This window comes from Gastrolobium bilobum, unplaced genomic scaffold (assembly GCF_033153095.1).
Source record: "Gastrolobium bilobum isolate Gb01-03AN ecotype WA unplaced genomic scaffold, APGP_CSIRO_Gbil_v1 utg5916, whole genome shotgun sequence".
NCBI classification, from domain to species: Eukaryota; Viridiplantae; Streptophyta; class Magnoliopsida; order Fabales; family Fabaceae; genus Gastrolobium; species Gastrolobium bilobum.
Window position 1 is genome coordinate 28877 of NW_026900089.1, and position 15487 is coordinate 44363.

The following is a 15487-nucleotide window of genomic DNA, read 5'->3' on the forward strand; positions in this document are numbered from 1 at the left end:
ACTATTTCTCAGTTATCTTTTGGACTGTCCATTAGCACTTCGTTCTTATTTTATAATTTATGGCTATGACTTGTAATTTATGGTTATGTTCCTAACACTTATTTACTTATGACCCATGGTTATAATGCTTGCTTATGAACCTGAGAGGATGAGGATAAAAATCATAAAAAAAAATTATTTACAGGTGAACGACCACTTCTGTTAGTACTCTTTGATAAAATTAAATGGAGTTAGCCCAACAACCAATATCAAGACAAGATAATAACAAAAAGGAACAACTTTTAGAATTTTATAATGGATTCGACTTAATATACAAGAGCTGGAGGATATCAACAAAGCAATCTATCTTCCAAAAAGATAATCAGAAAGGGGTGGCAAACAATTTACTTAGATCTGATGTAAACGTGAGAAGAATGTCTTGATGAATTTCCTATCATGATATCCACAAGCTGTACATGGTATCCAGTTGGACCATGTCAGTACCCTTCAGGGACATCTTGTAGAGTTCCCTGATCTTTCCACCATCTCCAAATCTGCTAGATGTTGAAGATGGTTGACAGGGAGATTTGTTTGCACTTGGTGAAAGTGTCATGGCCAACATTTTCTTCAAAAGCATCTGCAACTGACTCCAATATTTTGCGTGTAATTCAGGATACCTAGTGCTGAAAGTGTCAGCATTTGTATCTGAAACATGGCGTCCTTCGAGCATATGAGCCAAAGCTGATTCCAGCACCTGAAACAAATTTCTTTAAGCATCAACAAATGACAGAAATATACCCTGAATTGATCTATCAAAAACCAATGTTTTAACTATTTAGAGTAAGGTCTTCTTTAATAGTTTATACTATTTTTTTTTGGGATAGCATAGAAAATTTTTTATGGCAATTAATTGATTCTGAAAATTTATTTTGACAATCTTTTTTTCTTAAATTGATTCTAAAAGATGCAAGTCAGGAAATACTCAGAATTTTCATCATTTTATGTATTCTCCGATTCTCCATATACCAAATGAGAAATTTGTAATTATCGAATACAGTACATCAGAAAATATGCAGCAGACATATCACAATGAAACACATCTAAGATCACCTTAATCCATCACCTTTCAGACATTTTAACCAAGTTTCAATAAGGATGTAAATCTAGCTGGAAATACAGAACCCAATTTCATGAATTTTACAATCTTTTCGTTTCTGAGGCAGGGGCTATATTGCATTGACAAACATGACCCTGCCCCTGCCTAAGTATGTTACTTTTGAAGGAAATGTTATTAATATACATACTAAAATACTAGATGGCATAATACTGCAAAAAACAGAAACGATGAACTAAATCATGTCAATGAAAATTTCAATAAAGTATTGATCAGAATCAAATCTGCATAAAACAAGTGCAGGAAAATACCACATTCGAGTGTAAATGGCTTGAAAGGCTTAATGCAAGAGCTGATCTCTCCATGAGAATAGTCAAATACATGTTCGGATGTGTTTTGGGGCCATAGAAGTCCATGGCTTTTTGCCAGTTCCTCTCTGCCAGAGATGCATACTGCTTGACTCGTTGCACAATGCTATTTTCAGCTTTTGACAAAACGCTTTTCTTATTGCCAGAATTCATAAATTTCAAACAACAATCTCTCTGATAGCAAGCCAACTGGAAGCAAGCATATGCAGCCTCCTGTTTGCGTAGTTCACCCAGCGACTCATAGACTGAGAATGCTTCCCTAATGGCCTCATTAGCTGAAATCTCATGCTTTCTCCAATCTTTCCTGGCTTTTCTATTCTGGGGATTTGTGTGACTTACACATGTATCTTCCAATGATCCAATTTCATAAACTTCTGCAGTGCTATTTTCTCTTGCCAAAAGCATGCCAAGCCGCAGATAGGTATGAGCAAACTGAGTATGTACCTCATTCTTCAAGCTGCTTGTCACAGAATCAGCATCCTCATTGATGGCATTTAGTTCTAACCTTGCTGCCCCATAATATCTAAGGGATTCTTTATATTCTAATTTTGCAGTTTCCAATGCATGATTGTATGCATTATGGAAGATATTGTGTAGTTTAAGATTCTCAATTTTAGATACCATCTCCTCAGCCAAAGCCCGTCTGCCGTGGCCCAAATTACAGTTTATCAATATTATGTTGGTGTGATCCGAAACTTCTCTGAATGCATCTATGGCATCTGTAAATGCCAGTTCAGCCTTATTCAAATCTTTATTTTCAAGTCTGATTCGGCCCAATTCATTGCAAACCCACCCTATCTTTTTAACCACAGACTGTAACTCAGACAAACCAGATGGAAGTTTAAGCAATACTTTTCTAGCTTCTTCGTAGCATTTTAAAGCAGCTAATAAATTGTGCTCTACATCTCCAACTAGAGGTCCATCTAGGTACTCAAATATCCCACCATTTTTTTCTTTACCTGTTTCCTTTGAATTAAATTCAGTTTGAGAGACAACACTCGAACACAAATTGTCCATCTCTGAAGATCCATCAAGTGTTCTAGAGTTCACCGAGGATTCAACTTCGATCCTACTATTTTCAAGGCTATCTGGCACATCTCCACCACAATTACTGTGCTCAGGATATTCGCTGTCAAAATCTTTTCTGTTCTCCTTGTTATGAATGAATTCATCTCCTGGGTCTTTTGGAGGCAAGTAATTGGCATTTTTAGCAGACAATCGTTTACTATGCTTTCTACTATAAGTCATGAAGCTCACATCTGGACTACTACTACTACTACTTGCACTGTTCCCACTGCTAGCTCTGTCGCTCTGGCAACTGCAATTTGCCAAGGAACATGAACTGCAGTTCTGGTTCAACTGCACCAACTTCTTCTTCAGCCTTTTAACTTCCTTCACAACCTCAGATGACATTCTCAATTCTCTGGTTGCAGGTTTTCTCAGATCTTGTATACAGACATCTTTACCCTTAATCCTGTGGAACTCAATATAAACATCTCCAACTAATGCCCATGCCTTGGCCCAGAAAAGGTAAGTAGAAGACTTCCTCTCAATATAGCCACTAACAGTCTCATCTTTTACATCACCTGGCCATGTAGTATTTTCATTCATATCAAAGTGTTTTCTTTGTAAGGACAAGCAACTACCCATCGAAGAAATAAACTTTGTGTCTTCAAGATGTGGAGGCATTGATCCATAAACAGAACATGCTAATTGTATAACCTTTAAAGCTTGACGCAGTTGGCCATCCTCCATATAAGCTTCTGAAAGTGCCAAATAAGATTCTCCAAGCAAAAGAACGAGCTTCCACAACTTATTATCCAACTTAGATGTTGGAAGCCATTCTCTAATATCACAAACTTCAATACAGTCAGCATCCCCACATGCACAAACAGAAACATTAAAAGATGATGATGGCCGATCATGATTTTTATTGAATTGATCCATCATCTCTGGTTCAGAGCTCTGAAGCTGTCGCATCCATCTCAGAGACTTGATGGCCTGTGAAACATGATGTACAGCAGCCAACTTTGATGAAATTGGATCAGCAACAGTCTGAACCACAGGTGTGGAAACTGGACTTGCTTCACACACCAAAGAGCTGACATCAGGAGACAAGCTTGGTACAGCCCCCCCTTGGTTGCTCAATTCTGTGTCACTGACTGCTAGCATCTCCCTGGGGGCGGGCTTGTGTGCCTCAGAAATCATCTTTGCAGGAGTTTCTGATTCTACATGCTCAATTATTTTTCCATGTTCATCTGATTTGTCATCATCAGCAAGTAAATAAAATACTTCATGGGCAACTGATTCAGAATTACTGTTTTCAGCATCCCAAGATGACTCATTGGCTTCAGTAACTGTTATTTCACATTCTACAGCCAGCGATTCAGAAGTTAAATTCAACTCATCATCGTAATTTAAAATCAGCCTCGCAAATTGTTCATGTGCAACTGCTCGTACTGCCTGTTCAGGAAAACTTGTATCAGAAATGCAGTCATCTCAACAGAAGATAATTTGGAAACCCCATGCAAACAGGGTTGGGGAATACATCAATCATCTTATTCCAAAAGCATACCAGATGGTCCGAGTCATCAAGAAATTCCAAACACTTTCTAAAGAATCTCACACACCTAGCCCTATTTTTAGCAGCCTACAGCAAAAACAACAATAATTAGTGATTAGCTATTAGAAACCATTCAAAAAAGGATCAGCCCACATAGGTTAAATTCTTCCACACCATTGATAGGGAAAGCCGGTGAGCAATTCGGTAGAGGAGAGTTCCCAATGAATACACTGCATCACTTCTACCCCTACTGATTAATGATGGCAAGGAGCTTGAAGCATCATCACAATTGTTAGATGAACAGTTTTTCGGAATAACAGAGAGATCAAAAAGTTGTATATCATCTTCACCAGCACCTTTATAAAGCTGCAAAACTCTATGTCAGGCTTGCTAGCACTAATAAGGGAAATAAATTGTTAAAAGAAATTAACATAATTGTTAGAAATAATATTAATTTATTATTAGAATAGTCTAGAATAGTCTAGAATAGTCTAGATTGTGGGCTTGGCCCATTAGGTCATCCCATTAGGTCTTTTAGTCTCTATAAATAGAGAGTCTCCTTGTACAGACTCATATACTTGAATATACAATATATTTCAGATTCAATTTGGTATCAGAGCTCTCGATCTAAAGGCTCTGCTTCCGCATATATATCTTTCTCTTTCTTTTTACTGCCGTGCATCATACCGGCAACCATCCTTTCACACCTAACCCTTATTTAGTCACAAATTTCTTGTCCTCAACCTCGTATCATCAGGAAAAAGATCGTCAGCCTCCGTTCATCGCCGGAAACCGCCACAAAACCACCGTCCGCCACTGTTCACCGCCGTCAGACTGCTTTTCCGGCGACTTTTCCGACCAACCACCACGCGATCAGGAGCGGCTCAAGGAGGCGACCCTGTCTGTCCAAGCCGCGTGTTGATCGGAGCATCCACGCGCCGCCACGCGGCGGTGGAAGTCTCCGGCGGCCGAGCCACTGTTCCGGCGCGTGAGCCACCGTCCGGCCACCGTTCCAGGCCGGACCACCACCATCTTGCTCGCCTCCTCACCCTCTTTCCAGATCTGGTCTCCGTTCGTTGTGGGTCCCATCCGTTTGAAAGATATCAGTGAAAAACCCGTTGTTTGGACACTTTTGTGCAACGTTTTTGCGCGATTTCTTGCTTTCTTGTAGTTCTTTGCTATTTTCTGGTCATCTCCTTTTATTTTGTGATGGAGGGCTAAAATAATGCGTCCAAAAACACGACTGGCATCATCTCCGGTACTACCCCATCTCCATTCTTTTCTCGGGCCAGTGATTCCAATTGGAACAGTGGACGCAGTCGCAGACGTGGCCACAGACAGAGGCCTCGTTGCAATTATTGCCAGAATCTTGGGCATTTTGAAGAACGCTGCTATAGGAAGTACCCTCATTTGAAGCCACTGACTGCCAACTTTGCTCAAACTGATGTTACGCCACCTTCAACTGGATTAGTAACTCTTTCAAGTGTCGACTATGAGGCACTTCTCAAGAAGGTTTCTTCTCAGCATCCTACTCAAGACACTGGTAATCATGTTGCTTGTTTTTATCAATCATCTCTTGGACCCTGGATAATAGACTCAGGTGCTACTCATCATCTTTGTGGTAATAAAGATCTCTTCACTTCACTTTCTTATTCTAATAACCTACCCCCTGTCACTCTTGCTGATGGCACTAAGGCTCCTGCTCGTGGAATTGGGGAAGCCAACCCAACTCCTCTTTTAACTTTGAGTTCTGTTTATTATATACCTGGCATTCCTTTTAATTTAATCTCTGTTAGCCAGTTGATTCATTCTCATTCATGTACTATTACCTTCTCTAAACAATCCTTTTCTATGCAGGATTCGGGTACGGGGAAGACGATTGGAGCAGGCGATGAGTCACGAGGTCTCTACTATCTGATTGCACCACCTTCTCCAGTAGCCTGTTCTCTCACAGAGTCTCCTGAGCTAATTCACAGCCATCTGGGTCATCCAAACCTCACCAAGCTTCAGCATATGGTTCCCTTTTTATCCAATCTTAAGTCTTTAAACTGTCATTCTTGTCAGCAAGGAAAACACACTCGCTCCTCCTTTGCTAATAGAGTCAATAAAAGAGCTGATGCTCCTTTTTCTATTGTTCATTCTGATATTTGGGGTCCGAGTCGAACAACGTCTGTTTTGGGTTTTCAGTATTTTGTCACCTTTATTGATGATTTCTCCCGTTGCACTTGAGTTTATTTAATGAAAAATCGTTCTGAGTTATTTTCAATTTATCAAAAGTTTTGTGCAGAAATAAAAACTCAATTTGGTGCTTCTATTCAAATCTTGCGCAGTGATAATGCAAAAGAATATGTGTCTCTTGAATTTTCTAAATTTCTGGATACACAAGGGACGATACACCAGACTACCTGTCCCCACACTCCACAACAAAATGGATTCGCTGAACGTAAAAATAGACATCTAGTCGAAACTGCACGTACCCTTCTCATTCATATGAACGTCCCACTCCGTTTTTGGGCAGATGCTATTATCACCTCATGTTTCCTTATCAACCGCATGCCCTCTTCTGTGCTAAATAATGATGTTCCCCACAGTATTTTGTTTTCCGGAGCACCTTCTTATCCTCTGCCTTTACATATTTTTTGTTGTACTTGTTTTGTTCATGATCTTACTCCAGGTAAAGACAAGTTGACATCCAAGGCCTTCAAATGTATTTTCCTTGGGTATACACGTTTTCAAAAAGGGTATCGTTGCTATTCTCCTGATCTCAAGCGTTATATCGTTTCTGCTGATGTCACTTTCCTTGATAAGCAGCCTTTTCACTCTACTCCGTCTCCAGTGTCCCAAGTTGATCAGGTCCTTCCTGTTCCTTTTCTTGATTTGTCTTTACCAGCTGCAGGTGACCCTATTCCAGAGGAGCAACCAATTACCTCCATACCTGCAGATCGTCCTCTCCTCACATACCAGCGTCGTCAGCCTGCACCTCCTCCGACTTTGCCTCTTGATGACTCATCGCCCCTTCCCGTCGGCTCTTCTCCTCCGGATCCTCCATCAGAGACTCCTCCCATTGCCCTTCGGAAAGGTATTCGATCCACTCGAAATCCTCATCCCCTTTATTCTTTCTTGAGTTATGACAGACTTTCTTCACAACATTTTACTTTTGTTTCTAGTATCTCTTATGTTTCCATCCCTAAAACCACAGGTGAAGCACTATCTCATCCAGGGTGGCGCCCGGCGATGCTTGATGAAATGCAGGCACTTCACTCCAATGGCACTTGGGATCTTGTTCGTGCTCCTCCCGGGAAGTCTGTTGTTGGTTGTCGATGGGTGTTCACAGTTAAAGTTGGTCCTGATAGCACTGTTGATCGCCTTAAAGCTCGCTTAGTGGCCAAGGGATACACACAGATCTTTGGTCTTGATTATGGGGATACCTTTTCTCCTGTTGCTAAGATGGCTTCTGTTCGCCTGTTTCTTGCCCTTGCCGCCATTCATCACTGGCCCCTTCTCCAACTTGATATTAAGAATGCTTTTCTACATGGTGACTTGCAGGAGGAAGTTTATATGGAGCAACCACCAGGTTTTGTTGCTCAGGGGGAGAGTTCTGGAATGATATGTAAACTTCGGAAATCTTTATATGGCCTGAAGCAATCTCCTCGGGCCTGGTTTAGCCGCTTTAGTTCAGTTGTTGAATCCTTTGGATTAATCAGAAGCAAAGCCGATCATTCTGTCTTTTACCGGCATAACTCTTCTGGTCAGTGCGTTTATTTCCTGGTCTATGTTGATGACATTATCATTACAGGCAGTGATCAGACCGGGATTGATCAGTTGAAAAAGCATTTATTCAATCAATTTCAGACCAAAGATCTTGGCAGACTTCGATATTTCTTGGGGATCGAAGTTGCACAGTCTAGGCGGGGCATTTCCATCTGTCAGAGGAAGTATGCACTGGATATCCTAGATGAGACTGGCATGTTAGGTTGTAAACCCATTGATACACCTATGGACCCCAATGTTAAGTTATTACCAGGACAGGGGGAGCCACTGCCAGATCCTAGTCGCTACCGCCGACTAGTTGGAAAATTGAATTATCTTACTGTGACAAGGCCAGATATCTCCTTCGCAGTGAGTGTTGCAAGTCAATTTCTTGATTCTCCTTGTGACTCCCATTGGGATGCAGTTATTAGAATTCTCCGATATATTAAAAAGGCGCCAGGAAGAGGTTTATTATATACAAATAAAGGGAGTTCAGAGATCTCTAGTTATTCAGATGCTGATTGGGCAGGTTCTCCTTCAGATAGACGATCCACCTCAGGGTATTGTGTTCTCTTCGGAGGAAATTTGATCTCTTGGAAGAGTAAGAAGCAAACTGTGGTCGCCAGATCCAGTGCGGAGGCAGAATATCGGGCAATGGCAAATGCAACCTGTGAGCTCATCTGGCTGAGTCAATTGCTGAAGGAACTCCATCTCTGTGAACAAAGGCCTATGAAGCTTATTTGTGACAACCAAGCCGTTTTGCATATATCCTCTAACCCAGTCTTTCATGAGAGGACCAAGCATATAGAAATTGACTGTCATTTTGTTAGAGAAAAGATCCAGTCAAGGGAGATCGAGACAGCATTTGTCAATTCCAATAATCAACTTGCGGATGTATTCACTAAAGCTCTTAGAGGTCCCCGAATAGATCATATTTGTAACAAGCTGGGAGCTTTTGATATATACGCACCAGCTTGAGGGGGAGTGTTAGAAATAATATTAATTTATTATTAGAATAGTCTAGATTGTGGGCTTGACCCATTAGGTCATCCCATTAGGACTTTTAGTCTCTATAAATAGAGAGCCTCCTTGTACAGACTCATATACTTGAATATACAATATATTTCAGATTCAATTATAATAAATTTAAAAGCATCAAATATTTTAAATGCATTAAAAAATAATAGTACCCAATAAGCCCCAGGATCCTGTTTGCAATTATCCTGAAGGAACCTCAAAACAGACAGACCATTTTGCTGCACGACATAAGGATGAAATGCAGGTGTACCATCCTCTGATATCCCTTTCAGCAGAAAAATATCATCAGTTTTCAAAAGCTCATACCCCTGGACAACACCATTGTGATGATAGCATATGGCCAACTCAGGCACACTTGCCATGACATTGTCAAGCCAAGCTTCAAGCCATGTCAAAGGTGTGACCTAACAAAATAGGGAGAAATTTTTTTAACAATTTGCAAAACATAAAATACAGATTTTAGAAAAATGCTCCTCACCTGTCGAGTGACATCCCATAAATGCAAGCTCACGGCAACATACTTTTCATTACTGAATAAAAGTAAGTCACTTCCCAGGAGCATGCGAAAATTATGAAACTGCCAGAACAAAACCCTCAAAAAGCTATCATTACCAACTTTTCTTGGTTTTTCAGACTCTTGCATTGATGATCTGGGTTTTTCGCCAACTTGTGACACCTTTTTGACTGGACTATGGTTATTATTTCTCCTATTCTTTTTACTTCCCCAAAAGAAGCTGTCCTGCTCAACCTGTGAGTAATCAGAACAGCAATTGTATTCTTCAGCTTGAACAACATCATCATTCTGTACCACAATATGGGGTGTTTTTCCTCCAGGAAGAACTGAAGAATTTGATTGCTCTTCTGATGGAACATGATGAGTTGGTGGACAATCACAGGCTTCCATTCTGACGGAATGCATAGCAAAATTTAAGAATAAAGATTGATCGGCACATTTTGATTGATTGTTATGCCTCCTGATCAACTTTTCTCCCTCTTCAACATCTGGCCTGCACTTCATAAATATTTTGTCATTTATAAATAAATCAAATGCTTCAGTATGATAAATAGAAGGTTGCCTAAAATGAAGAAAAGAAAAGGAAGTTAGTCCAATAGTGGGCTCCAGAGATGACAGAGGATTCTATCTAGCAAATGCTAATAACCAAATGCAATAACCTTAACTACAAAAAATTAAGATGTTGAATCCCTATAAATTTCTGAATGACTTTCGAGAAATAATCATCTTCAAAGTATCATATATGACATATTAGAATGTATATGATGATACATGATGCACTAAAACCAGAATATGCTTCTATTCAGTTGTCCATATTTCCTTTCTTGTTGAGGCATATAAGCTCATTATCTTCAAAATATTAACATTGTCTTCTGATCAGAAGGCAGAATTCAGTTCCTTATCGCTTCAAAGAAACAAAAGATAGGAAACTCAATTTTTTAAAATGAAAAACTTATCATGGACCAGAAAGACAATTGTCAACAGCAATTATAAGCTAAAGATTTAATATGTTGGAAGTTAGGCGAGGCAACAAAATGGAGTCAGCAGTAGGTCAAATGCACACCCAGTGTTTAAAACAAGAGTATGACCAATGCGATGAACAGCAACTGAAAGTCGAGCCTTGGAATATGGCATTTTAAATATCTGCTTCAAAATGTCTGCCGGAGCAATTACATCAATCTCATCTCCATAATCAACCAAGCCAGACACTGCAAGGGCCTCACATTTTCTAGTAAAACTTGATGCAACAGCAGTGCCTTCCCAAGGAAAATCTGTCACAAACAATTTAAGTTGTCAAAGAAACAGAAAGCATCAGCAAATACAAAAAGTAAGAATCTCTTATAGCAAACTGGAAACCAGAGTAGGAATATGTCTGTATTTCACTATAGCAGTCTTCTTGCATTGAGTTTACCCTGCAAGAAAAGTATACAGAGAACAAATAAAGATTATGCAGCTCTGCTTGACGGGGCAGACTGTCTTCTAAATTGTTCCCCCTCAATGCGATACTATCATTGGGGGGAAAAAAACATACAATAGCCAAAATAATGACAAGACCGGACCAAAGACAACTCATGATGACAATTGCAGGCAGGGATGGCTGAAAAAGGGGCAACAGACGCTCCTACTTGCACGTGAAAGGCTGAACATGCAGAACCCAGCCACTGGCGTGTCATTTCTCTAGAAACAGCAAGACATCAGCAATTGGCCAAGTTAAGGGGGACAAACACTGTGGTGGGTTTGGTTGGACAAGAGACATCCCACCACAGAACAGATCTGAGACAGCAGAGAAGATAGAAAGGAAGAGAGATTCGCCAAACACCAGCTGTGGGCATGTGAACTGGGCAAATAAGGGCTAGTGATGGACGGAGAAGGCTTGCCAAAGTGGGCAGAAAAAGCAGTGGCTCGAAAAGGGCAAAGACACATGCCCTCACACATGAGATAGAGCACGTAGATCTAAGGGAGTCAAATGTATATCCCAAAAGCCACAGCAAACGAAGTCGAACTGTGATAGTGAGCCCAGGTCTGAGAACAGAACCATATGGACTGTGGGACTCACGGCGGCAGAAAGATGGGGACGAGCCGCCATGAGCAACAGACAAAACGACTAGGCTGAAACGCATGGAGGAGATGAGACGTGCATGGGAGTGATACAAACTGAACCCAGAAAAGAAGGGAAGACTGAAATAATATTGATATAGTTTAGAAAATGGTCTAAACTCATCTCCCCAATCAGTTTGAACACATTTGATTCACATCCCAAGCCATATATTTGAATGTTTGAAAAATAGAGTTAGACTTGGATTTGAGGAGGTAGATCCAAGTATGCCTAGTGTAGTGTAGGCATCTACAAAGGTGATATAATATAATAGGAGAAGCCCCCAATGAAAGCAGTGGAGTAGGGCCTCACAAGTCACTGAATATAAGTTGCAGTGGTTCAATGTAAACTGAAGTAGAGGAATATGGAAAACGATGAGATTTTCCCATACAAAAAGCAGTAATACATCTATTACAGTATTATTCATCATAGCAAAAGGAAGATTACAAAATTTGAAAACAGTTTTTACAATTTGTGGGTGTGCGTACCCTAACCTACAATGCCATAGAATGTAGGAAGGGGAACCACAATGGGTAAGGTGTGAACAAATGAGCGATCAACAGTAGGTATTCCAATAGATGGATTTGTACAAGAAATTCTAGAAAATGCAGATAGAAAAGTAGGACTTGAAACACCAGCAGAAAAACACCGGAGTGAGGCTGAAATGAAAACATGATGGCACCTGTGCTAACGCTGTGCTAGTTCAGCACCCACAATCCAGAGGAAAACCAATAACAGCCAATTAATCAGAAGCTACTAATTAAGCAAACAGCAAATGCATTGTATTCGATTCTCAGTAACAATTGAAATCAATTACAGTCTCAACATGTCCGAATATACCGATACGAAATACACTAGTAAACTTCAATACTAAGGTTCTTTGACTCCAGCTTATCACACAGTGACAAGGAAATACAGATTCTAAAGACAGTAATGAAGAAGTAACCACTAGACTCCACTATTCACAAGACCCATTGATTACAATGAAATGAAAGACCACAAGAGAACAGGTCCACCAGATCAGATGAAGATAAATGAACCCCCAACCTCAGCTCCCCCTACAAACGAATACCTATTTGTAGAGTTCCCTTTCCTATACCATTTTACTTGATTACTTTTTCCTCTCCTCATTCTGCTGCTCTCCCACCACTATAACCTCCTTACACACTTTTTTTCCTGCTCCACCATATCCCCTTCTCCATTTAAAAGCTGCCAGCTCTCCCTTCCTTCTCTCTCTTTAACTAACTTCATTTCTTATTTTCTCCCAGGACCAACTCTTTCCCACCCTCCTCACCAATGCATTGTCTTGGGCCTGACACCTCTTGATTATTTTTTTGGCCTTTTGGGCCTTACACCTCCTTATTATCTTGTTGGACTGAACCTTGTTGGGCTGGACTCTTTCTGAATTTCCTTCTTTTATAACTCCTTGGCAAAGGCTCTAGTGGCCCATCAAAACACCCTTAGATCAAGAACAGAAAAGAGTCACTCAGCACCACTAGCACCTTCAAGAAGGACCTCATGCGAAAACTGTGATTTCAAAAGACAAATAGTAGAGGAAAGTTCAAAATATACAGGATTGTCATGGGTGAGTTGGCTTACACTAAGAAAAATTCTTAGTTATGCCCGGGACTAGGAGAACATTAGTCAGAGAAAAGGTGACAGCAGAAGTGGTGGATGACAAGAATGAAGTAAGGAAAGCAGAGCCAATGGACTTAATAGGCAAACATTGGCCATTCTCCACCACAATATGTTGTGAACCATCAAAGCCAGTGCTGTTAAGGAGGAATTGGGGGTCAGGTGTCACATGGTGAGTTGAACCAGAATCTACAAACCAGGAGCAAGATGCGTTTGAGGTAACTGCGACACCTGAGGGACTTGAGGCATCTGTTGTGCCACCTGAGGGACCTGAGGCATCTGAGGGACTTAATTGAAGTATCCAGCTGAAGGTGCAGTTAATAGATTTTGCTGCTGTGAAGGCATATGGAGAGTATTTTGCCAAGGAGCTGGAACCAAGACAGACGCAGGCACAAGAACAGAACTCATGGCAGGAGTCTGATGGAATGGATTAGCAACAAGACCTTGGAACGGCCCATAGGTGGGATCATAATGATGATATCATGTTCCGGTGTCATGACCGTACAGTACTTGAAGCACACTTGGCACGTTGGACAACCATGACCACCACAACCATTGCGACCTAAACTATTCTAAGATATACTTAAGATACTATGAGATATTTTTCATATATTCTAAGAGCAGTCTTTCTACCTTAATCTCTCTCCTCAATTTCTCGAAACCCTTCTGCAAAATTCCACTCTTGCATCCATTCTTGTCCCGTGAACTACAAAAATCCTGGGATTTTGGGAGCTTTGATACCAGTTAAAATAGAACTGGGTCAGAATTTAGAGAAAAGAATAGAATGTTTATTGATAGAATTCCTCCATCTTTGGATCTGTATCAATGTGACACAACATAAGAGATTGAAGAACAATGCTGGACACAAGTGTGATAACTCTCCTACTCCAGTTTGAAGACCATTTATAAAATAAATTAATTAATTAAAAAAAAAAAAAACACAAACACAAACAAGAAGAACATTTTGAAGCATTGAACTTCCTCTAATAATATATAATTGGTCCAATGATGAAGAATAGTTACCTCCTCCTCCAGTTGTCTTGGACTGCACAGCACCAACAGGAAGAACCTTTTCTGGGAAATTCGCAAGAAGCGGAGGCCTATTCAGATCAGTTTCAGTTGGCAGCATACGATACCGATAACGCGGAGCATTCACTCTGTACCAACCAATCCATCACCCAAACAAAATCAAAAATCAAACAAACAAGAACAGAACCACTTAATTTTTCAAAACTCATAATTCCAAAACAAACAATAAACAATAAAAAAGAAAAAGGAAAAAGAAGCATTCTCACAACACAGAATTCGAAACAACAACAACAATAATCATAATAATAAACAAGAAAAAAAGTTATTGAGAGAGAGAGAGAGAGTACGTTTGCGGGGTAGGGAGAAGAGCGGAATGGAAAGCATGGAATGATTTATCGGTGGGAACAGGGATTGAACCGCATAGGAACCCAACGGGCTTTGGAGTAGCGATTTCTAATGTTCCCACGCACAGAAGCTCGCGAGAATTTTCTGAGTTCGACGATGAAGACAACTTGGCCATGGGAATTCGCTCACAAAACGGCAACAACTATGTATGTACGCAAGCTACAACAAACAACGAAAACCAAAACCCTTGAAAATATGGCTGTGCTAGACAGAGAGTGTACGAGTAGTTTTTTCAAGTCTGAGTTACGTTCAATGGGGCTTTCTTTCTCCTTTCATCCATCCAGTGCGATTCTTATAAATAAAAGTGCAAAATTTATCTTAATAAAATTGTTAATATAAAATGAAAAAATATTTTCTCATAATTATTTTTTCTTACAAGTGATTCTTTAACTTTTGTATAATATTTTTTATTGCATAAAAAAATTGAAACTCATATAAAATTGTCTTTTTAGTGTCAGAAACAAAAACCACCAAGGTTGTCTGTCAAGATCGAGATTTTACTAGCAATATCGTAAAGTGGGATATTGATACGGATAATAAGATTTTACTATTTTAATTTTAATTATAAAAAAATAATATTTATATATATATATATATAATAATATTTAAATTACCATAAAAAATAATGTTCATGCACATAAAAACCTACGATGTATCAATGCTTCAAACAAAACTATCGTATTAATTAGATACGATTATCATTTTATTGAGTTTAATATAAATATTTAAGATATCTAATATTTCTTTGAAAAATTAATAGATATTATAAGTTTAGCTTTTTCTTCTTTTTTGTTAAATTATTGAATATTAAATAGAATAACCTAAAGATATAAATTAATATTTTTTATTTAAAATTTAAATTAAAAAATACCCATTTTTTTCCTCTCTAATTTTCATTATTTAGGTCTTTCTTTCACTTAAAATCACATAATTCTATATCCTTTAAAAGGATAAACATCCAAACTTTCTTTTCTATAATGGTGGAGGGCCAAAAGCC

General features: G+C 39.5%; 1 protein-coding gene across 2 annotated transcripts; it reads right to left on the reverse strand.

Annotated features, from left to right (window-relative positions):
* Window positions 1-302: 302 nt before the first annotated feature.
* LOC133295260 (uncharacterized) lies at window positions 303-14741 on the reverse strand. Of its 2 annotated transcripts, XM_061494066.1 has the most exons (10): window positions 14433-14741; window positions 14080-14213; window positions 10390-10597; window positions 9291-9819; window positions 8965-9216; window positions 4199-4390; window positions 4037-4111; window positions 2555-3924; window positions 1405-2458; window positions 303-733 (listed from the first exon to the last, which is right to left on the reverse strand). In XM_061494066.1, exons 1-10 carry the CDS (start codon window positions 14603-14605, stop codon window positions 434-436), a joined length of 4287 nt encoding a protein of 1428 aa, XP_061350050.1. In that variant the 5' UTR covers window positions 14606-14741; the 3' UTR covers window positions 303-433. The 2 variants fall into 2 exon arrangements, with proteins under 2 accessions (XP_061350050.1, XP_061350049.1); XM_061494065.1 differs by having other exon boundaries at window positions 1405-3924.
* Window positions 14742-15487: the final 746 nt, after the last annotated feature.